Consider the following 24,049-nt stretch of genomic DNA (forward strand, 5'->3'; position numbering starts at 1 on the left):
TCAAAGGGCGCACTCAACAGTAGCAAGCCTCCTGGGAACCAGGGTCAGTGGGAGAGGTCTGAGATTCAACAACAACGAACAGAGGTTCCGAAATGGGCAGAGGACTTAAGCAGATGTTGCACCCAAGGGGATGGACAAATGTGCAGTAAGCATGGGGAGATGCGCGTCTCTGGTCATTGAGGAAAGGCAGGTCACTAGTGAGGTCCACCTCGTGGCCCTCAGGCTGAGCCATCAAAAGAAAGTGGTGGCAAAGATGGAGAACCAAGGCTGAGGCCTTGCACATTGTCGGGCCCCAGAGGCCCAGGTGACCCAGCCATGCCTTGGAGCATGTATTCAAAATAATCAAAAGCAGGGGCTCAGAGACCTGTCCATTCCTCCCGTGTCCACCACAGGGTTGTTTACAATAGTAAAAGATGGAAAGCACCTGTGTGTCCATGCGTGGTGGATAAGGCATGGCCTGTGTGTAGAGTCCTGTCCGGCCTGAGAGCAAGGGGGTCCTGGCGTGAGCAGCATGAGCCCCCTCAACTGGAGGAGTGCAGGTGAGTCCACCTGCAGGAGGCCCAAAGCCTCTGACTGAGAGGTGGCAGGCAGGAAGGACGGGACCCAGGGCAGGACACTGTTCAGAGGGTCCTTTGGCAGCCACTGGCACCAAGGGAGCTTAGCTTAGCTTTTTGCTCTGCCCACCAGCAGAAAGTGTCCAACTGGCAAGTGTCAAGAGGCTGAGGCAGGAGGATCGAGAGTTCAAAGCCAGCCTCAGCAATGGCAAGGCGCTAAGCAACTCTATGAGACCCTGTCTCTAAAATACAAAATAGGGCTGGGATGGGGCTCAGTGGTCCAGTGCCTCTGAGATAAATCCCCAGTACCAAAATCAAAACAAAAGAAACAAAACACCAATTGCCACAGTGTTGGGAGTGCGAAGTGTTCCCAGCAAGTCCAGGATGTATAACCTGTGTGCAGTAGAAGCCACAAACGTCCTGTCACTCTATGTGGGTGAGATGCCAGTCCTTCTGAAGTCAGCGCATCAGTGCTAGCCCAGCAGACCCAGAGAATGCAGGGAAGGAGAGTGGGTGTAAGGGTCCGCCCAGGGGGAGGCAGAGCAGCCAGCCTCAGGGTGACTGGTCCACGGGCAGGATCTAGGTCAGGGCCACCCTGTGGGACTCTGGGCTGGTTCTTGAAAACCTACTCTGAGGTGTGAGGTGGGCGAGAAGACCCCCCCCATCACCAGAGACTCACACAAAGATGATGCAGAACACTCGCCCAGGCTCCCGCAGTCCCCGTCAAAACCATCTGAGTTTACTTTTCATCAGACTTTTTTACACAGTTCTGTCTCCCAGGAGTTAAGCAGAAAGCAGAGCTCCCTGGACCCATACCGGCAGCTGCGGCCACCACCAGCACCCGCACCCGCACCCGCACCCGCGCCCGCGCTTGACACCCACGGCACACAGGCTTCCGGTAGTCTCTGGCCTCAGGGGTGCGTCCCCTTCCCTGTGTCTTTCCCTGGCCTCGGCTTGCCTCTTTGCAGCGCTAGTCCCACGGTCTGGGTGCCCACAAGTGTCAGAACTCTGTTGCCCTGAGACTTCGCTTCCCCTGGGCAGAGACCAAGCCCCAGGGAGGGTGCCTGGTAGGGGACTCCCAGCTCCCTCTGGCAGAGTGACTGCCCCTGGTTCACACGCTCCACAGTGCACAGCTGCCCACCTTGGGTTGGGCCACTGGATCAGGTGTGCAGGGCGTCCACGGCTGTCGTCCATCGAGATTCCTGGGCAGTGGACCTTTTTGCCATTTGTGTCTCTTGGTGAAGAGGGCAGATATTGTGCCCACTTTAAAACCACGTCTTGGGGCTGGAGATGTGGCTCAAGCGGTAGCGCGCTCGCCTGGCATGCGTGCGGCCCGGGTTCGATCCTCAGCACCACATACAAACAAAGATGTTGTGTCTGCCAAATATTAAAAAATAAATAAATAAAGTCAATTGTTTAAAAAAAAAAAAAACACGTCTTGTTTGCTTCCTGTGTGTTGAGTTTCAAGAGTGTGTTCTGAGTGTCCTGGACAACAGTCCTTCTTCAGATATGTCTCATCTCACAGATATTTTCTCCCAGTCTGTCTGTGTTTTTCTTCTTGAGTTGATTGGTTTTTAAATGCTTTTCTGCTGTCTGGGAAGGGGCCAGGACGTTGCACCTGTCAGGCTGCATCTCCAGCTCCTAGATCAATTGTTTTTTTGAGAAAGAACAAAAGCAAATCAGGGAGAAAGGATCGTCTTCAAAAACTGGTGCTAGAACGATTGGATATTCATATGTGGGAGAAATTCGATCTATATTGCCCACCATATAGAAATCAACTCAGATCACTGATTTAATATAAAATGTGATCCATCAAACTTATTCAGGAAGTTGAGTTGGGCAGATTTTGTTAATCTAACACTAAATGTGTGGTCCATGAGCAAAGAAATGAGTCAACTGGACTTCAACAAAATGAAGCACTTCTCTCCAAAAGGCAGCTCCAAGAGAGCGCAGAGACAGCCCTTGGCAACTCCCCTCTGCTGAAGGCTCGTGTTCAGAACACAGCAGAGAGCAGGAGGTTGCTGTCACCCGAGGCCACCACCTTCACAACACAGGGACCATTATGATCTGAGAGGTCATGAAGATGGAGCAGCCAGTGGAGCTTCACAGAGGTCCTGCTTCAGGACAGCGGAGACCAAGTGTGCACACGCGTTCCCTTGCTCTTACTGCACACAAGGCACCAAGGCACCGCGAGGCTGGGTGCAGCTCAGCCACAGCGGGCCAGCCTCCCACGGAAGCCCTGGTTTCCTCCCCAGCACTTCAAACAAAAAGACTGTTACCAGGGACTGTGGTCTCGCTGTGATCCCAGCAAGGTTTGTAAGGAGACCAGCCTCAGCAACTTTGTGAGACCCTGTCTCAAACTAAAATAAAAAGGGCTGGGGATGTGGCTCCATGGTAGAGCACTGGCCTAGTACATGGGAAGTCCTGGGATCCATCCCCGTACAGCAAAGTAGATAAATAAAACAGTGTTACAATCCTGTTGGGTCACAGCCTCATTTCCAGAAGATGCATCTTGGCCAGGTACTTCACGTCTACCTCAGGGTCCTGAGGGGCCGGACATCTGCAGTACTGTCAGAGCAATCACAAACTTACACCTCTCCTGGGGAACATATTTGTATAAACACAAAGCAAATCTTTAGTTATTTGATCTTGTTTGGGGGATATTGTGATAATTGGATTATATTAAAATTTTTTGAATAAAAAGTGGGAAAAAGAAAAAAGAATTAAATGTACCCATAAGAACAACTAAAAGGAAAAAATAGGCTGGAAATCCTTGTAAAGTTAAAAATGCACTGTATTTTGTAGGGATTCCATTTCTAGGACCCTCACATACCCCAAAAAATGCCCTAGGGTGTAGAGAAAGGTGCAGGGATGCAGCCGCGCTGTGGACAGCCAGGCAACCACAGCCAGGTGGCCACTGACCTGCACTGCTCAGCAAAAACTGCCCTGGAGGGCTGGGGATGTGGCTCAAGCGGTAGCACGCTCACGTGGCATGCGTGCGGCCCGGGTTCGATCCTCAGCACCACATACAAAGATGTTGTGTCCGCCGAAAACTAAAAAATAAATATTAAAATTCTCTCTCTCCCCCCACCTCTCTCTCTCTCACTCTCTCTTTAAAAACAAAAAAACAAACAAAAAACCTGCCCTGGAGACTTCCGGTCCCCTCAGCAGCATGCCAGCCGTGTCCCTGTACCAATGAGCCTGTCATGATCTGCCTTTTCTCTTCCGTGGCATGGGCTAGGCAGTGTTTTCTCAGGGCACCAAGCACCAGGTACACAAGAATAAAGATATAAAACTTTTCCAAAAAATAGGCAATGTTTTGTAGAGAAAAATCTGACAAAGGGCATGTATCCAGAAGACACAAAGAACGCTCACAACTAACCAAAAACAAAAAGACAAAATTTTTTTTTTTTTAAAGAGAGAGTGAGAGAGAGAGGGGAAGAGAGAGAGAGAGAATATTTTTAATATTTATTTTTTTAGTTTTCGGCGGACACAACATCTTTGTTTGTATGTGGTGCTGAGGATCGAACCCGGGCCACACGCATGCCAGGAGAGCGCGCTACCACTTGAGCCACATCCCTAGCTGAAGACAAAATATTTGAAGATGCTTCATTTAAAAAGAAGAGAATGGCCAATACACACAAGAAATATTTACCTTCATTAGTCATCAGAGAAATGCAAATTAAAATCACAAGTGCTACCACACACCTGTTCGAATGGCTCAAATTTTAAAAACTGACACCACCAAGTTTGGGCATGAATGCAGAACAAGTGGGGCTCTCCCAACACTGCGGGTAGGAGCTCAGAACTTTTTTTTTTTTTTTAAAGAGAGAATTTTTTTAATATTTATTTTTTAGTTTTTGGCGGACACAACATCTTTGTATGTGGTGCTGAGGATCGAACCCATGCCAGGGGAGCGCGCTACCACTTGAGCCACATCCCCAGCCCCAAAACTTTTCTTAAATGTGGATGCACAGTACGTGTGTGCCTGGTTGTTGCCACAGTGCAATCTGTGCCCCGGTGCAGGCGTCCTCTTCTGGCTCAGCCCTCGCACTGCCAGGGACTGAGCCCCAGAGAACACCCGCAGGTATCTCTGCCGGCACCAGTGACCACTTGGCAGCAGGTGCACCTTTTCAACAGAAACCAAGAGGGTGAAACAGGACACGATATTCTAGAAGAGACGGCTCCTGTGGGTGGCAGGCCACCCTGAGTGCGATCACCAAAGCACCAACTGCAAGTGCGAGGGCGACGTGGCATAAGTCGCTAGGCTAGGCAAGGGGACAAGCTGCAGCCCGGCTGGGTGATGGGAATGAAATGTGGATAAACCTTCGCCGTGTGCGCCACTCTTTTGGAACCCAACCGAGGACGTGAACCCCAGGACTTGAACACCCAGAGGCCACCCTGGCCGGCTCAGAGGCGCGTGGCTGAGGCCCAGTGCCGCGCTGGCCCGCTTCACCTGCGCGGGGATGCACGGGAGCCCAGGGTGCAGGAAGGAACGTGCAGGTTCCAAAATAAGCAACAGCTGGAAAATCCTTCAGGTCCCTGGGCCGGGCAAGCGACCCCGCCAAGCTGAGGGTGCGGGCAGGAGCAGGTGGCTGGCCCCAGAGAGGACTCGACGTGAAGTCCACTCGGAATGCGGAGCGGGTGGACACCCCCAGATGTCTGGTCCATTTAATAAAAGCCTACAGAGGGATCAAAGAAACGAACAGACGGCTCACAAACCAGCCCTTGAACCCGCAGAAAGGGCATTTGCTCCACTGGCACGGGAAACAAAACAGAGGCCAAGCACTGGCCCTGCGAGGAGCAAACAGAAGCACCCTGCGGAGGGATCTGGCGAGGCCAGCAGGACTGGCCTGTCCGTCCGACCCACGTGCCCACGTCCATGAATGTACCCTGGAGATGCACGGTAGGAAAATACAAGTGCTCCTGGTTACTCGAATCTGTATTTTATTGAAAATTGGAAATCAGTTAAATGCCCCTTCGGAGAGCGGTCGGCTGAGTAGCCACAGCACATCTATATCCCCGAGTCTGTGTGGCCCTGGGAAGCAGTGAGCCGGCTCTGCAGCCCCGACGCTGCACTTTCCAGGAGATTCCACGGTGGAAAGAGCAGAGGGCAAATGCGCACAGATGCTCCCGTAAGAAGGGGCCCAGGCCTGCCCACCTCCAGAATGCACACTGGAACTTCCTGTAAGAAAGGGTGCCCGAGCCTGCCCTCTGCCAGAGTGTGCTCTGGAGCTTCGTGTCATGGTCTGCACGGCCACGAGGAAGGGCGGTGGGCCTCGGGGACTTCAGGGGAAGAGTGGCCCCACACGACCCCACGCAGGCCGGGAGCAGCCAACCCAGGGAGCGCATTCCCCTTGTAGTCGTGGGTGGGAGTGAAGAACCCTCACAAAGCTCACCTTTTTATGGTGGGTTTGTTTTGTACAATTGTGTGACAAACTATTTAATGTCTTCTTATTGAGCAAAGCAGTCAATGTGTGGATACCGCTGGAAGCCAGGATTCTCACCATGGAACAGAGTTGGGTAGAGGGAGCCCAGAACCCTATGAGCTTTTTGTGAACAGCTCGCGCTCAGCAGACTCAGGAAACACGTCTTGGTGCCGGTGCACCCGCAGGTACACGTGCAGTGCCTGCAGTGTGCACGTGAGCTCACGGTAGTGACCTGTTCTCTGTCACCCTGTGCCTGGCAGTATCCCACCCTGAAGTCTGCTCAGTACAGCATGACTGCACCAGACTCCCCCAACGCAGTGCTAGACAGGGTGGCCTCCAGAAGCAACTGCAAATGAGAGACACTGCCTAAGAAAACATCTGAGACGTTCATTCTCATTCTTTTCAACATGTTTACCTCCTGAAATCACCTGAATGCACGTGAGGGCCTGTGAGCACAGAAGCTGCAGGGGTGGGAGGGCAGGTGCTGAGGCCCTGGCCATGGGCAGCACGTGCACCTGGGGGCAGTGCACAGTGAGGGCCACCACCAGCCAGCTGCTGGGACTGTCTTGCCTGGCCTGCTATCCCCTCTTGGTTGTGAGGGTGCCCAGATGATGAGAAGGGGTCCCCGGGGCCACCAGTGCCTGTGGCAGCAGCTCTGAGGCCTTGTCCTGTCAAGCTGTGTGCCCCAGGAATGGTGGTGGACAGGTCCCAGCCCTGCCTGCCCTGGGGGCAGTGTTGGGGGCACGCTGTCACCTATCCCCTTTGGACGGCTGGACAACTCTCTCCAGAAGCACCAGCCTGGTCTGCAGGTTGATGTCAAAGGGAGGCAGTCTGGTCAGGTTCAGACTCACACCACTGGTGCCCAGGATGCGGGCCAGGACACGGTGTGTGTCCCTGTAGAGGGCCAGGTGGCTGGGGGCTGCCTCCAGGAGGATGTGCGTGTAGGCTAGCATGTCTGCCGCCCCGGGCTGCAGGTCCTCCCTCTTGTCGTATCTGGGGAAGAAGATCGGGCCGTCCCATGTACACCCATCCCCACCTGCCACCTGCGCCACTTGACAGCCCTCCCCACAGCTCTGGGTGCCCCATGGGGACCTGGAGGTGGCCTCAAAGAGGAGCGCTTCCAGAATCATACCTCCAAGCACTGTTGACTTGCAAGAACCGCGACACACCTGTCTGGGCGGCGGCTGCGTCGATGTGCAGGAAGACATCTAGGGGGACCACACTGGGTGAAGACCACGCGGGCCCACAGGCGGGCCCACGGCACCCCGGCACCCACCTGTCCAGGGGGGCACCAGCTCGTGCAGCCGCTGCATGGCGATGCCACCAGGGTAGTTGAAGTGGGAAACGCGCAGGCACACGGCAGCATAGGCGGCATTCACCACCAGGTGTCCCGCCACAAGCAGGGTCCCCGCCTTGTAGAGCCAAGACTTTCTGTAATTATTCAGCCTGAAAAAGGAATGACTGAGTTCCACAAGGAGTGCCCAGCAACGTCCAGGACAACCTGCTCCCACTCAGTCAGTCACCGAGGACATGCAGCCCCCTCGCACAGGTGGTCACAGGCCCCTTCAGGAGGCCTTTCCACCCGAGATGCCAGTTTAAAACCTAAACTCTCAGAACAACGCATGCTCTTAAGGATTCCCAAGTCACTGCGGGGCCTGAGGGCTTCTGCTTCTGCTGTGAACAGTTAGAAGCAAAGAGACCCAGGCCTCAGGCCCCAGGGAGGGGAGGACTGGCACCATTCCACCCACCTCCAGGAAAACTGACAACGGGCAGCATGCGAAAACCACCAGCCAGGCCTTGCTCCCCACACAGTCCCCTGCTGAGGGCCCCCTGCATGACCCCTCTGTGCAAGAATGGGTTCTTGTCCTGTCCTATCCTTGAGAGCTGCTGACCATGACCTTCAAGCCACCCCACCTGTGACTGTGACCTTCCACCCCTCCGAACGCTGGCATGCAATCTTCCTTATAGGCCTTGCCACCCACCTGTCCCAGTCTAAATTCCCAACAGTGTCACCCCCATGTTTGGCTTCCACCTTCAAGACATGAACCCACGTCCCCAGCTGTGCTCTCCTCAGTCTGGGCCTGGCCTTACCCAGATGCCCAGGCTTTTGCTGCCCTGGGGCTGACCAGTGACTAGAGTTAGGTGTTGCCGCGCTGCATGGCCTACGGAAGACAGCCACAACTCTGGCTCATTACAGAAAGTTCACCAAGGTCAAGGTCGTGGCTGGCCTCTCCTCCACCTTGGGCAACTAAGATGCAGAGTTTCAGCTTATGTGACTTCGCCCACCCCACTCCAGCAAGGGACTTCAGCAAGCAAGCTCTGGAGTGGCCCGGGCCTAGGTGCCTGCGGGAGGGCTTCCGCCCTGCTGGGGATTCCTGTTTGCCATGGCTCATGCATTGGAAAGCCTACAGTGTACAGCCTGACCCTACCCTGGCCATCCAGGACCATCAGACAGACTCCCAGCAGGACTAGGGCCCAGCCCCACCTTACACACTCCCGTGGCCACGGTGGTGCAGAAGCTGGCTCCTATCTGGACAAGCCAGTGTGCCCACCAGGTGCCCTCACCGCATGGGCCAGCCCCAGGGCAGGCAGCAAAGCCCAGCTACGGACAGGCACCAGCCAGCAGGGTGCACCCAGCCCCCAGGCTTCACAACATGTCCCCTCTGTCAGTGCCCACCAGGGAGCAAGCTCTCCTGCGAATCTTCAAAGACAGCGGCCAAGCAGCAGTGCAGTAGTACGGGCCCTGGCTTCATGCCCAGCACCACAGGGACAGGGAAGGAAGACAGCAGCAGGAGGGCAGGACTCACAGGTAGGCACAGCCTCTGGCGGCCACCACGTTGAGCACTGGGAAGGTGTAGATGATGAAGCGCAGCTCCTTGTGCGGGAGCAGGGAGTAGGACGCCACGAAGCCCAGCGCCGGCAGAGCCAGCACCCGCGCCCGCCTGTCCATCACGCCCAGGGGCACGAAGAGAAGGCTGCAGCCCAGGCCCCGGGGCAGGGCCGAGTAGAAGTACCACAGCAGTGGGGAGGTCTTCCAGCCAGGGTTAAGGAAGTGTGGGTGAGAGGGCCATGTCCACTTAGCGGAACCCCAGCTGGGCAGCAGGGTCGAGGCTCACCGGCCTCCTATTTACACAGCCTGCTAAACATGGTTGGGACCCTCATGGGACCCATCAGGGCCAACATCTCAGGAAAGGCCAGGGCTCAGCCTGCACCTCAGAAACAGCAGAGGGACCCCAGGCACAGCGGAGGGGGTCCCTCCTCTTGCCCCTGTCCCCACTTTAACAACAGAGCACATAGGTGCCATGGGCCCTGGGGAGCCACAACGACCCACATGTGTCTGGGGCCCTCCAGTCGGCACTTCTCTAGGGTGGCTCATCACCAGGACTCGGGGAAGCAGGGATGCGCCATAGGGAGGTGGGTGCTCCCAGGGTGCGTACAGGGAGCCAGGGAGGACAGTCCTCAACACCCACCCTGCCTGCAGAGGCACACAGGATACGCCCCAGTTGGAACTTTTGTTCAGGACAGTGTTGTACCAGAGCACCTTTCCTTCCGGCCACACAAGGTAGCGCCAGAAACAGGAGTCCACAGTGACCGTCAGTCCTGGTAGAAACAAAGTTTCCCAGTGAGGAGCATGGCCACCTGTCACACGCAAGCCCTGGAGTCCTCCCCAGGGGCAGTCAGCCCCTGCAGAGTGGCCTCCTGGCCACAGACACCACCGTCTGCTTCACAGGAAAGCTTCTGACCATGCCAGGGACACCACTTCCCCAACAAGAGCTTCCCAGAGCTGCAGATGAGCTGCCCCTCCCCACCCAAGGCCTTCCACCCAGCTGGGCAGCTCCCAGGACAGAGGGGCAGGCAGAGGATCCCAGGCAGCAGCAGAGAGCAATCATGGAGCCACCACAGAGAACAGCTTGCCGGTAGCTGGACTTAGACCCTTGAGTACTCTAAAGTCAGGGTAACTCTGTTTAACATTTCTTAAAACCCAAATTTCCGTCCTTGTGAAATAAAACGAAATCCACCTGAAACCAGCCTGCAAGGCCAACCTACCTAGACAGAGCGCGCCCGCAGGGACGGCGTGCTGCAGCAGTCTGGCCACAGAGACCCTTCTGTGGTACAGCGCCAGCAGCAGCATGAGACCCAGCAGTAGGCACAGCTCAGCCCGGAAGATGATGGTCGCAAAGGCCGAGAGCCAGATGAAGAGGGTCCACCGGTGCTGTAACCAGGCCGTGAGGGCCGGCAGGACTGCAAGACATGGGCACCTGTCACAGTCCCACCCAGTTCAGAACACACCCATGCAACGAGGGAGGCTCATAGCATTGTAAGTCACAACCGCCATGCAGTGGGTGCATCTGAACCCAGCCCTGAGAACAGAGGGGCCTGGCTTCGGATGACGGGTGGTGTTTCTGAGGAGCTCAGCTCAGGGCAGGGTCTTCCGGCAGAGCCTGTGACTACATACCCACAGCCAGGGCCAGCACATTGGGGAGCGTCCGCGAGCAGTAAAACATCAAGTGGAACTGTGTAGCCGTCACCCAGCAGAACATGGTGGCCACCGTGGCCCCAAACTGTCGTCTCACTTCTTTTTGTAATGCCCAGAGTCCCAAAATCACGCTGAGCCCGAGGACTCCTCTGACTAGACAGACAGACAGACAGACAGCAATATCCATGACTGAAGGGGACAGTGAAGCATCCAGTCCTTCCAGGTGTTAGGGGACAGGAAAGCAACCCTGAGGGGTCATCTCTGGTCCCAGAATTAGAGACCTGTGCCCTGTCCTTGGCACTTCTGTTGGGAACTGCACTGCCTGGCCCTAGTTCTGCCCTGGGCCCCGCGAGCTGGCCAGGGGCCCAGGAATGAAACAGTGGCCATGGGCAGGATGCTGATGGGAGCTGCCCAGAGCCAGTGGGCTTGTGGAGGTGCCCAGGACAGGGCTAGCAGATACCATATGTTCTTGGAGTAGACAGACCTCATGGCTGCTGCCAGAGACTGAAGCTGGGAAGAAATGGCCTTCTGGAGGCCAGGACTGCAAAGTGCCCCTGTGAAGGTCACAGGCCAGGTGACATGGGCAGCCTCAGGGGGCTGGTGCTACAGACTCGAGAGGCCGAGCTGGTGTCTGTGGGGTGGGCCTGCCCCGGCTGTTTGGAACTGATGTCCACGAAGAGGCAAGTCCAGCTGCCGTTCTAGCACTGAGATGCCACTGGCGGCTTCCACGTGGTACTCTGTGAAGTTCCTTTATTTCCTTTGAGTCTGTGTCTGAGGCCCTTCACCTGTACCTGGGGTTACCTCTGCCCTCTCTCTTCCTGGGTGTCTAACCATCCCTGAGTGCCCAAGACAGGGCTGGCAGACAATGACAGTTTATGATACAGCCCCAGTCCCAGGGGACATTATTGTCTTCCTGTAAGGAGTCAGTCTCCAGACTGCCTTAGTGCCGTCAGGAAGGAAGACAGCAGCCAGGCCTTGCTCTCAACCAAATGAGAAGCGTCTCTCCACTGCCCAGGATACAGAGGCCTCTGGGGAAAGTGCACCCCAACCTGGAAGTGCAGATTTCCTCCGCAGACTGTGGCCCAACCCTCTCTACCTGCCCCTGCGCCAAGACTTCTGCACAACAGGCATAACTAGCTAGCTGCCCATGTGGTGGTCAACCTCCAAGTCCTGATCAGCCCTTCCAAGAAGCAGAGCTGCACTTTAAAAGGTCTCCATGCAGGCTGCATAAATGGGCTGTGAGAATAACACGTCTGAGTGAGTTGGGAAAACTTAAGTATGATTCGTATTAGATGTGATAAAAACTTACTGAAGAGGAAAAATGATGATCACTGCCTAAAAAGAACCAGCCATTGGGCCTGGGTTGTGGCTCAGTGGCAGAGCGCTTGCCTCAAAAGCATGAGGCACTGGGTTTGATCCTCAGCACCACATAAAAATAAACATATTAGGGCTGGGGATGTGGCTCAAGTGGTAGCGCGCTCGCCTGGCATGTGTGCGGCCTGGGTTCAATCCTCAGCACCACATACCAACAAAAATGTTGTATCCGACAAAAACTAAAAAATAAATATTAAAACAATTCTCTCTCTCTCTCTCTTTAAAATAAATAAATAAATAAATATATTATTAAAAAAAAAAAAATAGAATCATGTGGTGGAACAATGTACACAGAAGGTTCTCAGTCTAGTTTTGGGAAAAAACACAAGCAACAAAGTGCAGTTAGCAGCAACACACTATGGTGCTCCACGGGACATGTGGCACCAAAAGGTGACTGCTAACAGCTTACAGGAGACTGAGAACAAGGAGAGCCTCAGGCTTTCCCACAGAAACGGCCTTGGCCCAGGAGCCAGAAATGCTGACTGCCCAGACATGGCCACTGCACACTGCCTGTGTGTGCTGTGCCCCAAACATCAGCACACGCATCCATGTCACCACACATCTCACAGACACAGGGAAGTCCCAGAGACCTGTACATAGGCCAGCACAGTGGCCCCCAAGAACGTGAGGCTGTCTGCCTACTCCCCAAAGCAGGCCCACTGTCCTGCAGCAAGGACTCTTTGCATTGCAGGCTGTCCCGCTGAGGAGGGAGCCAGGGCCTCACAGGCACCTGCCTTCCCACGCTGGCCCTGTGGAGGCACAGAGCATGCCACCCATCCCTGGTCTGCCTGCAAGGCCATGCTCTGAGCCTCAGCCCAAAGTGACCGAGAGCAGCCAGGCACAGGCACACCCCTATAATCCCAGAAGGACCCCAAGTTTGAGGTCAGCCTCAGCAACTCGGTAAGACCTTGTTGCAAACTGAAAAATAAGGACTGAGATGTAGCTCCGTGGTAAAGCACCCCACCCCTGGGTTCAATCCCCAGAAGCAAAAAAAAATTAAGAAGTAAAAATAAAAGCAACTAAGGGCTTTTGACATTTGGAGCTGTAAGGAGGACATTCCCAAATGAGAAGCAACCAGCCCCACAGAGACTATGTGCTGCTATCACAGTCCACCCTCACCTGTCAGCTGGGAATAAAACCTGGACACTTCCAACAGTGAAAGCACATAGACCAGGGGGCTGGAGACTGCCGCCATCAGCAGAGGCCCGAGGAACGTCCTGGGGACAACACCGGGAAATTCATGGTGGTCATACTGCAAGAGAGGGGGCAGTTGGCACAGCGGTCAGGCAGGGAGCACACTGAGGTCCTCCCCAAAGGCATTAGCAGCCTTACCTTGTCCATGTCCAGTCGGTGGTACAGCAGGTCGTGTGTGGCCTGCAGGTTGAAGCTCTCCTCCACCTTGGTGTAGGGACAGGAGAAGAGGTGGACGGCCGCGACTGCAACCAGCAGCCCCAGCAGCAGCAGAGGCTGCCGGCTGAGCGACCTCTTTCCAGCCATGTGGGGCTTTAGACTTCACGTGCCTGGGACAGATAACAAACTGTCAGAAGCCTACCCTGCACATTCTGAAAGGATAAGTAGACCCTGGAGCTTCAGAAACCATGCCTGAGGTCACATTTGTGAGATCTGGGGGAGGCAGGCAGGAATGCTGTGAAATCTGGAAGTTAAAGGAGAATCCTGCATAAGAAGCTGTCTGTCCCAACATGCTTCGAGTGCTGTTGGGAGGCCTACTGCAGGACCTGCAGTCTGCCCTGGGAATCAGGTGAACCAGCCAGGGGAGACAGACAGGCGCTAGCAGGGTAGGGGCTGGGGGAGGCCCACATCCCAAAGATGAGAAAGGAACAACCACAGGGGTGCAGCAGGCTGGACGCAGCACAGCTGCTGGGGACATGGGGTTCAGGGTGCTACAAAGCTCCACCCTCCAGAACAGTGGGGTGGGACTATGGATGTCCACCCTGCTGTGCTCTGAACTTCCCAGGGGCCTGGAGCAACACAGGCTTTCCCCAGGTGGCACCACACTGGCCATGGCCCTGAATGTGTGCCATTGACACTGCCTGCCAGGAGTCACCCAGTCCTAAAGACGGCTTCAGGGACTTATGACATGGAGCTGCTGAGAATCCATGAGACCACCCAGCTGCACCCCTGGAAGACCTAGGAAGAGGAAGGGAAAATGCTTCTTCATGTTTCTGGGTGATTTAAAGAAGGTTTGATTTTATCCAGTGAAATCCAGAAAAGCCAGAAGCAAAGCGAGACCATGCCCTGGGACTTACCATTTATTAACACCACTGCCTGATTAGATGGTTAAGAAGTTGGTGCACTCCAGAGAAAGCAGAGGGGCGTCCTGGAGGAAGGGGCATCTACAGATCAGAAGGAGCAGAGACCATGTGGTGGGCAGTGGGGAAAAAGCAGAAAGAGACTTAAGTGGTTTTAGAAAAACCAAAATGGTACAGAAAAAAATACAAAAATTTGGTACCAAGCTGGACACAGCACACCTGCAGGCTGAGGCACGAAGATTCCAAGTTCAAGGCCACACCGCGTGACTCAGTGAGATTCTGTCCCCAAATAAAAATTTTAAAAAGGGCTGGAGGTGTAGCCAGAGAGGGAGTGCTCCTGATTTCATCACCAGCACTGCACGTGCACACACACCATTTCAGTACCAAAGAGATCTCAAGGCCACTTAGAACCACTGTCCACAGTTGTCCCCCTCTTTTAAACTACCGGAGGCCAGGGTTTTCTGCTGTTTTTCCCAACCAGGGTCACATCACAATCAAAAACGGAGGCTGGCCCTCCGACCCAGCACCAGGAGCGGGCACTCACACAGCTGGGCTGAGGAAGGCCTGTGGCACAAAGCCTCCGCGGGCCACGTCTGCATGGGGACGTGCTGGGCCCAACTTCCCGGGCGGCAAGGGGACGCCCTCCCTTCCCGCTGCCCGGGGACCACGGAAACCGGAAGCACCGACACGCACGCCACCGGCAGCTGCGCGGGGCGTGCAGCTTGGCAGGGACCCTGACACAGCGTCCCAGCCGTCTCTGCTAGAGGTCAACACCCAAGCGAATGTCCAGTCCCCAGGTGAGGGCCGCCCCCAGGTGAGAGACCCGGTCCTCACGTAGAATTGGCGGCTGTCACGCGCAGGAACGCCCGAGGAACGATACGACCAACGCAGACTAGAAGTCTCCTTCACTCTCCCCGAGTTCCCAGCCTCGGTGGCGCGCACAGACCTCTTCTCACCGCCCGCACAGTCCCTCGGAGCTTGACGGCCGGGACTGCCCTCAGCCGGAAGCCGGGCGGCGGAAACAGCGGAGGCAAGGCCCTTTCCCGAATCTAACATGGCCGCCGTGTCTCCGACTGCCGCCACAGCGGAGCGCCCACCTGCCCAGAGTAAAGATGGCCTCCACCGGCAGCAACGAGGGGGCGGGGCGCGAGTGCCGCTTCCGATTTCTCCGCCCCGCCCCCTCCCGCTGGTAGCTGACCCGGGGCCTTGCCATTGGTCACCGCTCGTGGCGAGCCCGGATTGGGCCACATCAGGCTGGGACAGATCCAGCCGGCCAATGGAGGTGTGCGGGCTTCGGGATGGGCGGGGCCTCGGCGGCGCCGTCAAGTAGCCCCGGGAACGGCCGGCACGCTGGCCGGGTGGGCGGAGGCCCAGCGCTCGGCCGCGGTTTGCCGCCTGTCGCCCGCCCGCCATGCGTCCACCGCCACGCACCGCGCTTGGGTTTCTGCTGCTGCTGCTGCTGCCGCCCGCTCCGGACGCAGCTCGGAAGCTGACGCCCTGCCAGCAGTGCCGGGCACTGGTGGACAAGTTCAACCAGGTGGGCCGGGGCGTCGGGGCGGGAGCAGCGGGGACCCCGATAGGGATCCTGGGGCGGTGGGGCCGGGGCAGTGGGAGTCCTGGGAACCGGGCAGGGTCGCGGAGACTGCAGAGCTATGGACGCGAGGTCCCGGCTGTGCGAATCAGTGTCTCGGGGGACCGCAAGGTTTGGGTCATGGTGGGGAGTGCCCCCCTGGGGGCGGGGTCCCAGATGCAGAGTAGTCTAGCCCGTCCACCTCCTCAGGGGATGGCCAACACGGCTAAGAAGAATTTCGGTGGCGGCAATACAGCCTGGGAAGAGAAGACGCTGTCCAAATACGAATTCAGGTTGGCTCCCAAGCACCACCGGGGTTGTTGGAGGGCCCTATCTTGAAAGCCCAGGGTCTGCCTTTGGAACCTGCGATGAGGACAGATACACAGAAGGATCCCTTAGATGCTATCACCTGTCCTTGGTCTCCTCTGCCTCCGGCCTGGATCTAATGTGATGGCCCCTCACCGGCCTGGCTGCTTCAGCCCTGCCCCCTGTCCCCTGTGGTCCATTCTCCTTGCATACACGGGATGACCTTTTGAAAATGTTAACTGAACACCAGCCTCCTGGAATGCTCCTGCCTGATTTACAAATTGAACCTCATCATAGGTTTGCATCTGTAGGTAAGAAACAGGTTTAGAGGGCTTGGTACTCCAGGGTTCACGTGTCCACTTGCCCCTTGGAACATCTCCCACAGGATAAGGGAAGAAGTGTTCTTTATCCCTGACAGGTGGGATAAATCCCCTTCCCCCTCTGCCCAGAGCCTGGTACCTGCCTGCCCTCCCTGACCACCCCAGGGTATGGGCTGCTGTCCTCTATCCATGTGTTGGTTTGAGGTCTGCTTCAGTAGAGGGGCTGTGGTCCCAGCCTGGCCCACAGTTAGGGCTCAGGACTTGTCTGAGTGAGTAAGCCAGTGCCCCCTGATGCTGATGGTGTTTGTGTTTCAGTGAGATCCGGCTCCTGGAGATCTTGGAAGGCCTGTGTGAGAGCAGTGACTTTGAGTGCAACCAGATGGTGGAGCAACAGGAGGAGCGCCTGGAGGCCTGGTGGCTGCAGCTGTGAGTGTGTGGCCTGGTGGCACCTGTGCAGTCACCAGACATACCCAGAAGTTGCTGAGGCAATGGTGCTCCTATGTCCCCATTGTCCCTGTCTCCTGTTTTAGTCATATGTTACCATTTTTTATTACCAGAGTATGACTCTCACAGCCAGGAAGCTAGCTAGAAATTCCTATGCACACCTAACTCTTGTCCCCCAGAGGGGCCTCAGGAGCTCATACAGTGCCCTGTACAATGCCCCCTGCCCTCCAGGTCTCTTCCCATACTCGGTAGCAGTCTGAAAATATTACATGGAAAATCCAGAAAAGAGCAATTCATGCATTTTATTAAGTTCTTGTTATAGTATTTTAAAAATTGTTGTTATTGTTGATCTTTCACTGTGTCTGATTACAAATTGAACCTCATCATAGGTTTGCATCTGTAGGTAAGAAACACATTTAGAGGGCTTGGTACTCCAGGGTTCACGTGTCCACTTGCCCCTTAGAACATCTCCCACAGGATAAGGGAAGAAGTGTTCTTTGATGCTGCATTCAATGGACATTTTCAAACCATTAGGAAGAAGAAGTACCCTGACCTGTTCGAGTGGTTCTGTGTGCAGACACTGAAAGTGTGCTGTTCTCCAGGCACCTATGGGCCAGACTGCAGTGGTATGTTCTTGGGGAAATTTCAAGTCTACATCATTCCTCTAGTTTCTTTCTGGTTCCCAAGTGGTTAAAAGCCCACGGGAGTACTGGACTGCCTTAGCTGCATTAGCTGGTGTGTGGGACCCTGCCTCCTGTGTGCAGCAGGGACCCTCCAACACCTGCCCTGGGGGAGCAGCATCTCTGCTTAGCTTCAGAGAAGTTCTTCCTCGGACTGCAGAACTCTGAGTCAGTTCCAGTGCTCTTTTGGTGCAAGGATCACAGACTCAGCAGCCCCCACACTGCAGAGGACTGTGGCTGGGTTGTCCACTGGCCCTGATGTGAAGCACTCATTGAAATTCGAGCTGCAACTTACTGTTGGGTTATAGAAGCCAGTCATGTTAGTCAGGCTGGGTTAGGTGGCAGTTCACGTTCACACCCTGCCTCCAGTGCTACAGCCACTTCCACCCATCTCTCCCACTTTCCCTGGCTGCGTGCTGGATGCACATGCCTCCCGGGGGTCCCACCACCTATGCACAGGCAACCTTGAATCGTCCCAAAGTCATGCTTTGTAATGAAACCAGGAGATGTGGCTTGTTCCTGTGCAGGTAATCCAGCATCAACCCTGTCAGCCCCTGGAGGCTGGTGTCTCCAGGTGCCATAAGCAAACTCGCAGGCTTATCTATTAGCAGGAATGTGCAGGGCTTGGATTTTAGTGAGAAATCCAAATACTCTTTGGTTAAAAGTAACTTGAGGGGTGTCCTGGAGTTTTCCCACCAGCTGCCCCTGGGTGTGTGGTGAGTATGGGTTTTTGTCATTCTCCCCCCCACTGCCCAGCATGCCAGGGGGGCTCTGAGAGGCCCTGCAGCGGAAATGGCCACTGCAACGGAGATGGCAGCAGACAGGGGGATGGGTCCTGTCAGTGCCACATCGGATACCAGGGACCGCTCTGCAAGGACTGTGTGAGCAGCTACTTCAGCTCACTGAGGAATGAGACCCACAACATCTGCACAGGTAGGCCCAGTGCCAGTGTGCTGCCCAGCCCACCTGACAGTGAGGCTGTGGGAAGCCCTCTGCGGGAGCTGTGGAGGTGGGAACAGGGGCAACCAGGGACTCCTTGGCCCCACGTGTCCAGGGGAGCTTAGGAGACCTGAAGATGTGACCCTTAAGAGAGACCCTTAAGCCAAGTGCAGTACAGCATGCCTATAATCCCAGCCGCTTTGGAGGCTGAGGCAGGAGGATCATGAGTTCAAAACCAGCCTCAGCAAAAGCAAAGTGCTAAGCAACTCAGCAAGACCCTGTCTCTAAATAAATCACAAAATTGGGCTGGAGATGTGGCTCAGTGGTGAGCAATCACCTAGCATGTGTGAGGCACTGGGTTCGATCCTCAGCACCCCCATAAAAATAAATAAAGTTATCACGTCCATCAACAACTAAAAGAAATTCAAAAGAAAAAAAGAAACAGCCCTGAGCCAGGCCAGGGTGCACCTCTGTAATCCCAGCAGTTTGGTAAGCTCAGGCAGGAAGATCACAAGTTCAAAGCCAGCCTCAGCAGCTTAGCAAGGCCCTGAACAATTTAGTGACACTCTGTCACAAAAGAGCTGGGGCTGGGGTCAATGGTAAAGCGCCCTGGGTGCAATCCCCAGTACCAAAGAAACACCACTGAACAGCCCCCAGAAGGAGAAGCTGCTCACGCCTGCTGTGAGACGTCCTGGGAAGGACTCGAAGTCTCTCGTAGAGTGGCAGGTTGTCACCCCTGTGGTAGGTGCCCTTGGTTCTCGGGCTTGGCACTTAGTGGGGCACACGGGAGGTGCTCATGGCCACTCAGACGCGCTGAGCCGTGCCGGAGTTGGCTGCACAGGAACTAGGAGGGCTCTTGGAGGCCACTCGGGTGTCTGACCCCGCCTGGTCCCTGTGCAGCTCCCTTCCTGCGGATGGGTCCTGCTAACCCTGGCTTGGCCACAGCTCCAGGGCTGGGCAGGCTTCCCCAGGGGCCCTCCCTTGAGGGAGCCTCCAGGGCTGCCCGTCAGGTCACACAGGCCAGTGCGGCCTTGGCTCACACGCACAGTGTGGTTGCAAAGCCGCCCTCCCTCCCGCAGCACAGCTCTCCCCATCAGCGCCCTTGCCCAGGGGAGCTGTTCCTGGACTTCTGCTCAGGGTGCCTCTCGGGGACAGGTGAGGCCAGGTCTCGGATCCCTGCACCTGTCTTCCTCTCTCAGTGTTGGGGGCGTGCCCACCCAGCCCGTTGGCTCCGGAGTTCGGGTGGCTGTCCTCTCCGGGCCTGGAAACCCTCTGGAGTCCTGAAGGGCCCCGGAGCCTGCGGTCTGCTTGCCTACCGAAGTCTGTAAATACCGGAACCACACTAGCAGATCCCCCTGCTGACCCACTCTGGCTTGCCTGGAACTTTTGTTCTCCTTCTTTCTGTCCCGCTGTTGAACTCGAGGTCCTCTTTCTGAAAGGAGGGTAGAGATTGCAGGGCGTTTCTGACGCAGCTGCTTTGCCTTCCAGCCTGTGACGAGTCCTGCAAGACATGCTCGGGCCCGACCAACAGAGACTGCCTTGAGTGTGAAGAGGGCTGGGCGCGCGTGGAGGACACCTGCCTGGGTGAGGAGGGCACCGGGCCAGGGGACCCCACAGGGGCATGAGGGTCGTAGCAGGCTCTCATCCACTGCTGTGTCTCTGCCCTGTTCTGGTTGGTGAGAAGGTGATCTGGTGTTTTCATGGCCTGGGTAGAGGCTGACGTGTGACAGTTTTAGGAAGGACTGTCCCTGCCACAGTGTCCTTGTTGCCAGTGGCCCAGGGTGGCTGGGAGCTGCTGGTCCAAGCTGCCCCCTGGGTGGCTGACTGTACCGAGAGCTCACCTTCCATCTCAGGCAGGGTTGGGGGCCTCCCTGGGCCGACACCCCACTGTGCCTGTCCTGTGGGGGGGACCTCTGTCCTGGTGTGCAGGCCCAGAGAAACTGAAGCACACACCTCCCCTGGAGAGCTGTGTCCAGCCACCAGCTGCCTGTGACCTTCCACCACCCTGACTCACAGCGGCTCTGGCTTCTTGCCCGACAGGGGAGATGGCCCAGATCCCACCTTGGGGCACTGCCCTAATGCAGGCCTGCTCTGTGCTCTGCGTCATGGTGCTGGGAGGCTCTGTCCTGGCCGACACACCATTGTCCGCTTGTTTCCTGCCTGCCTGTGGCCACCACCTGCTCCAGTCTTCTTTTGTGTTACCCCCTCTGCTGTAACCACTTTGTAGCATCCTGGAGAGCGGGCACCAGCCTGGCCTTGCTGCAGCCAGGTGCTTGGTGGTGCCCTCCCCGTCTGCGGGCATTGGTTTTGGTCTTTCCTCTCAGCAGCTGCTCAGCCTTAGGCACATTGGGGGCATGGCCCCACAGGTTTCACCCTGGGGGAGGACACCAGGTGCCCGAGTACCAGAGGTTTGTCACGGCTCCCATTGCAGCCCGTCCACCTGGTGCCAAGTGCCCAGCATGACAGGCTGCCACCTCGTCCCCACCCCTGCCCTTGGAGGTCTCAGGATGGTGGCTGTGGGGACTGGTGTCCACCCAGGCAGCCTTGCTATTCCGTTCCAGATGTGGACGAGTGTGCGGCCGAGACGCCTCCCTGCAGTGAGACACAGTACTGTGAGAACGTCAATGGCTCCTACACGTGTGAAGGTCCGGCGTGGGCACATCGTCCTCTCTGGGCTGGGGGGCTCTTGGACCTCAGGTCCACCGGTCACCTCTGGCCCTGCCACAGGCCTTGGTCCTCCTCCCTCGGCAGCATGCTGCCAACTCGTGCGTCACACGAGGGCCTGGGGGCACGGCCTTCTCCACACTCCCTTGAACCGTCTGGTGTGTTTCTCACCCTTACGTACTTGGGCTGCCGTTGTAGCTAAAGCTTTTAACATTGACTGTTGTCTGGGATCACTTTTCAAATTGCCCTGCCAGGGGGATGTATGTGGAGGGTCATCCTGTCCCCAAGAAGGTCGTGCCGCTTCATTGTCCCTGCAGACCCCCATGTCTGCAGCTCTGCTGTTGCAGCCGGGTCCTGACCAGGAGATCACACTGGAGACCTTGTAGTCCCCAGCAGAGATTTTCCCAGGCTCCTCCTGGACGGACAAATTTCTGTCACCCATCTTGAGGTGACTTTGGGAAAAGTTCAAGTCCTGTTTCCACTTCAGCAAGAGACTTGGGGAGGGCTGTTGTATTCCGTGCTTCTCCTGCCCGGAGTGCTTTCTCTCGGCTCTTTGGGAGCTCGATGGTCGCAGGTGGTCATTACAAAGTCACTCCAGTGGTTGATGAGGGAAAAGCCTGAATTCCCACCTCTGTGGGCACCTCTGACCCTCATCAGTGTGGCTCAGGCCCTGCACTGGCGTGGAAGGTGGTCTGACGTCCCTTCCCTCCTCGTTTCTAGAGTGTGACTCCACCTGTGTGGGCTGCACGGGAAAAGGCCCAGCAAAGTGTAAAGAGTGTGTCTCTGGCTACTCGAAAGAGGATGGACAGTGTGCAGGTCAGTGATCCTGTTTCGGCCGAAGATGGGACCTCCCCGGGGACCACTGTGAGCCCTAAGAAACCATCACCCAGTGGGTAGGAAATTGCTCTCCTTTTCCTGCAGATAGGTCCTCCACCTTTCCTGGGTGGGGACCGGGGGATGGTGGCCAGTTGTAGCCGTGAGTGCTGAGGCTAGGGGTGCTCAGCCCTTGGCTCTAGGCCACTCACGGTGGTGTCCCAGGCTTCCTGCCTGCACACTGCCTGGTGTCTCTTGTTTCCTGCAGTCAGGGGCCTGGCCTCCCCCTTGAAGCCTCTCCTGATCTCCGTCACTCCTCTCTCTGACACGCAACCCCTGGGCCTCCCGGGGTGGATTTCTTGGTCTCTGGTGTGTGTTTGCTAAAGGAAGTGATCTATGGAAACTGGACGTTTTTATTTCAGATGTAGACGAATGCTCACTAGCAGAAAAAGCATGTAAGAGGAAAAACGAGAACTGCTACAACACCCCAGGGAGCTTCGTCTGCGTGTGTCCTGAAGGCTTCGAAGAGACGGAAGACGCTTGTGTGCAGACGGCACAGGGTGGTGAGTGAGGCGGCCTTGGCTCCCAGGTGCTGGGCTCGGGGACACCTGCTGCCTGTAGGAACAAACAGGAGAGCACTCTTGGGTGACAGGTTCCTGGGAGGCAGCTGTGGGCAACCTCGGCAGCGCACGCCGGGCACCAGCTCCATAGGACACAGACAAGCTGGGGCAGTGGACAGCACCTAGTGGAGGAGTAGTGTTCAGGCTGGACGGTGGGGTCCAAGGTGAGGCCAGGTCGGCAGGTCGCTGCAGGGAAGGAGAGGTGGAGGGTAGGAGAGCAAGATGGTCCCACTGAGGGTCTGGGTCAGTTTTCTGGGGCTTCAGCAACAGAAGGGTACTCTCTGTGTTCTGGAGCCCGAGGTCAGGGTGTGGCGGGGCCTGCTCTTTCTGAGCCTGTGAGGGAGGGTCTGTCCAGGCCCTGTGCTTGGCCTGCAGACAGTCGTTTCCTCATCTTTACATGGTTGTCCAGGCATGGGTGTCCAACTCTCTGAACTGGGGTTTCTGTGAGGAGTCCTGGTCCCATTGGCCCCAGGCCCACCCCGGCGACCTGATCTTTAAGATCAGCTGCAGATTCCCTATTTCCAGACAAGAGCACACTTGCAGGTGCAGGGTGGGGAGGCACAGTTCAGCCTTGGGCGGGGGTCTTGTAAAGTTCTAGAATGTGGAGAGGGAGCGGGCAGTGTTCAGGGAGATCACAGCAAGAGTTGTGCAGAACCAGGAAGGTAAGATCCAGAAGCCCCGTCCATAGGCCCTGCCTGTGCAGGAGCCAGAGAGGAGGGCTTGTCCTCAGCAGTGAGGCAGGGCGGGAGGCCAGGCCCCAGAGCCCTGGGCTGCCCCGGAAGGCTGCAGGTCCAGGGGGAGCCAGGGCATGGGCCAGGGGTGTTGGGACGCGAGCTCCTGCGTGCCCCGTGTGCCCAGTGAAGATGGGAGGCCTTCCCGTGGGCCTTTGGTCAGTGATCCCTGTCGCCTCCTGACAGAAGTCCCGGAAGAAAGCCCAGCCCAGCCACAGCCGCCCTCACGTGAGGATCTGTGACAGCGTCGGGTCAGTCAGTCCCACCCTTTAAGTTATTGAGAGTGGCGTCCTGTGGGAAAGGCGGCCCTGTGGATGGCGGGGGAGGAGCTTGTCCTGGGAATGGGACGCTCACCTGGCCCTTTAAAGGCTGCACTTCTCGATTGTTCTTGAGCAGATTTGTATATTTTGATACCATTCTTTATAATAAAATTGACCATTGAAAGTAGTTGGAAACAGCACGCGCGGGCTCATCTCGCTGACCCTGTGGGCCTTGAGCACTGCCCCAGCAGGGACAGGCAGGACTGCCTGGGCCTGCAGAGGGCGCAGCAGAGCAGCATGTCGGGGCGCAGGCCTTCCCCAGCAGGCTGTGTCGGGAGGGCCCTGCCTGCCCTGCTGCCCGGGCTCAGAAGTGCCCCTGTGTGGAAGGCTTGTTCCCAGCCAGTGGTGCTCTGGGGAGGTGGGGAGCACCCTCTCCTGGGCTGTTGGGACCCCGTCCCTTCTGTGCGCTTTCACTCCCACCATGACACTCTGCCTCACCATAGGCCCAAGCAAGGCGGCTAATCAGTCAAGGATTGGAACTTTCACAACCAAAACAAACCTTTGCTCTTTTTAGGTTGATAACCTCAGGTGTTTTGTT

General features: G+C 56.4%; 2 protein-coding genes across 4 annotated transcripts; one reads left to right on the plus strand and one right to left on the minus strand.

Annotated features, from left to right (window-relative positions):
- Window positions 1-5,484: 5,484 nt before the first annotated feature.
- Alg12 (ALG12 alpha-1,6-mannosyltransferase) lies at window positions 5,485-15,134 on the minus strand. 3 transcript variants are annotated; one of them, XM_076855509.2, is made up of 12 exons: window positions 14,939-15,134; window positions 14,102-14,188; window positions 13,900-13,982; window positions 13,167-13,354; window positions 12,954-13,086; window positions 10,440-10,613; window positions 10,031-10,225; window positions 9,480-9,583; window positions 8,791-9,014; window positions 7,260-7,429; window positions 7,116-7,191; window positions 5,485-6,976 (listed from the first exon to the last, which is right to left on the minus strand). In XM_076855509.2, exons 4-12 carry the CDS (start codon window positions 13,329-13,331, stop codon window positions 6,733-6,735), a joined length of 1,485 nt encoding a protein of 494 aa, XP_076711624.2. In that variant the 5' UTR covers window positions 13,332-13,354; window positions 13,900-13,982; window positions 14,102-14,188; window positions 14,939-15,134; the 3' UTR covers window positions 5,485-6,732. The 3 variants fall into 3 exon arrangements, with proteins under 3 accessions (XP_076711624.2, XP_076711623.2, XP_076711622.2); XM_076855508.2 differs by lacking the exon at window positions 13,900-13,982 and adding an exon at window positions 14,324-14,383; XM_076855507.2 differs by lacking the exon at window positions 13,900-13,982.
- A 298-nt stretch (window positions 15,135-15,432) lies between these two features.
- On the plus strand, window positions 15,433-23,638 carry Creld2 (CRELD disulfide isomerase 2). Its single transcript, XM_076855511.2, has 10 exons — window positions 15,433-15,641; window positions 15,885-15,967; window positions 16,616-16,726; window positions 17,279-17,370; window positions 18,181-18,357; window positions 19,852-19,947; window positions 20,925-21,008; window positions 21,748-21,843; window positions 22,263-22,403; window positions 23,378-23,638. The coding sequence occupies exons 1-10, from the start codon at window positions 15,516-15,518 to the stop codon at window positions 23,431-23,433; spliced, it is 1,062 nt and encodes a 353-aa protein (XP_076711626.1). The 5' UTR covers window positions 15,433-15,515; the 3' UTR covers window positions 23,434-23,638.
- The last annotated feature ends 411 nt before the right edge of the window (window positions 23,639-24,049 follow it).

This window comes from Callospermophilus lateralis, chromosome 4 (assembly GCF_048772815.1).
Source record: "Callospermophilus lateralis isolate mCalLat2 chromosome 4, mCalLat2.hap1, whole genome shotgun sequence".
In the NCBI taxonomy this organism is placed as follows: Eukaryota; Metazoa; Chordata; class Mammalia; order Rodentia; family Sciuridae; genus Callospermophilus; species Callospermophilus lateralis.

Excerpts from the sequence above, each read along its gene's own strand:
- Alg12 (XM_076855507.2), bottom strand. The coding sequence starts at position 13,331 with ATGGCTGGAAAGAGGTCGCTCAGCCGGCAGCCTCTGCTGCTGCTGGGG. Across the intron at positions 13,087-13,166 it reads ACCGACTGGACATGGACAAG|TATGACCACCATGAATTTCC; the intron begins GTAAGGCTGCTA and ends CCTCTCTTGCAG. Across the intron at positions 10,226-10,439 it reads TGTGCTGGCCCTGGCTGTGG|TCCTGCCGGCCCTCACGGCC; the intron begins GTATGTAGTCAC and ends CATGTCTTGCAG.
- Creld2 (XM_076855511.2), top strand. The coding sequence starts at position 15,516 with ATGCGTCCACCGCCACGCACCGCGCTTGGGTTTCTGCTGCTGCTGCTG. Across the intron at positions 15,968-16,615 it reads CTGTCCAAATACGAATTCAG|TGAGATCCGGCTCCTGGAGA; the intron begins GTTGGCTCCCAA and ends TTTGTGTTTCAG. Across the intron at positions 16,727-17,278 it reads GAGGCCTGGTGGCTGCAGCT|GAAGAAGAAGTACCCTGACC; the intron begins GTGAGTGTGTGG and ends TCAAACCATTAG.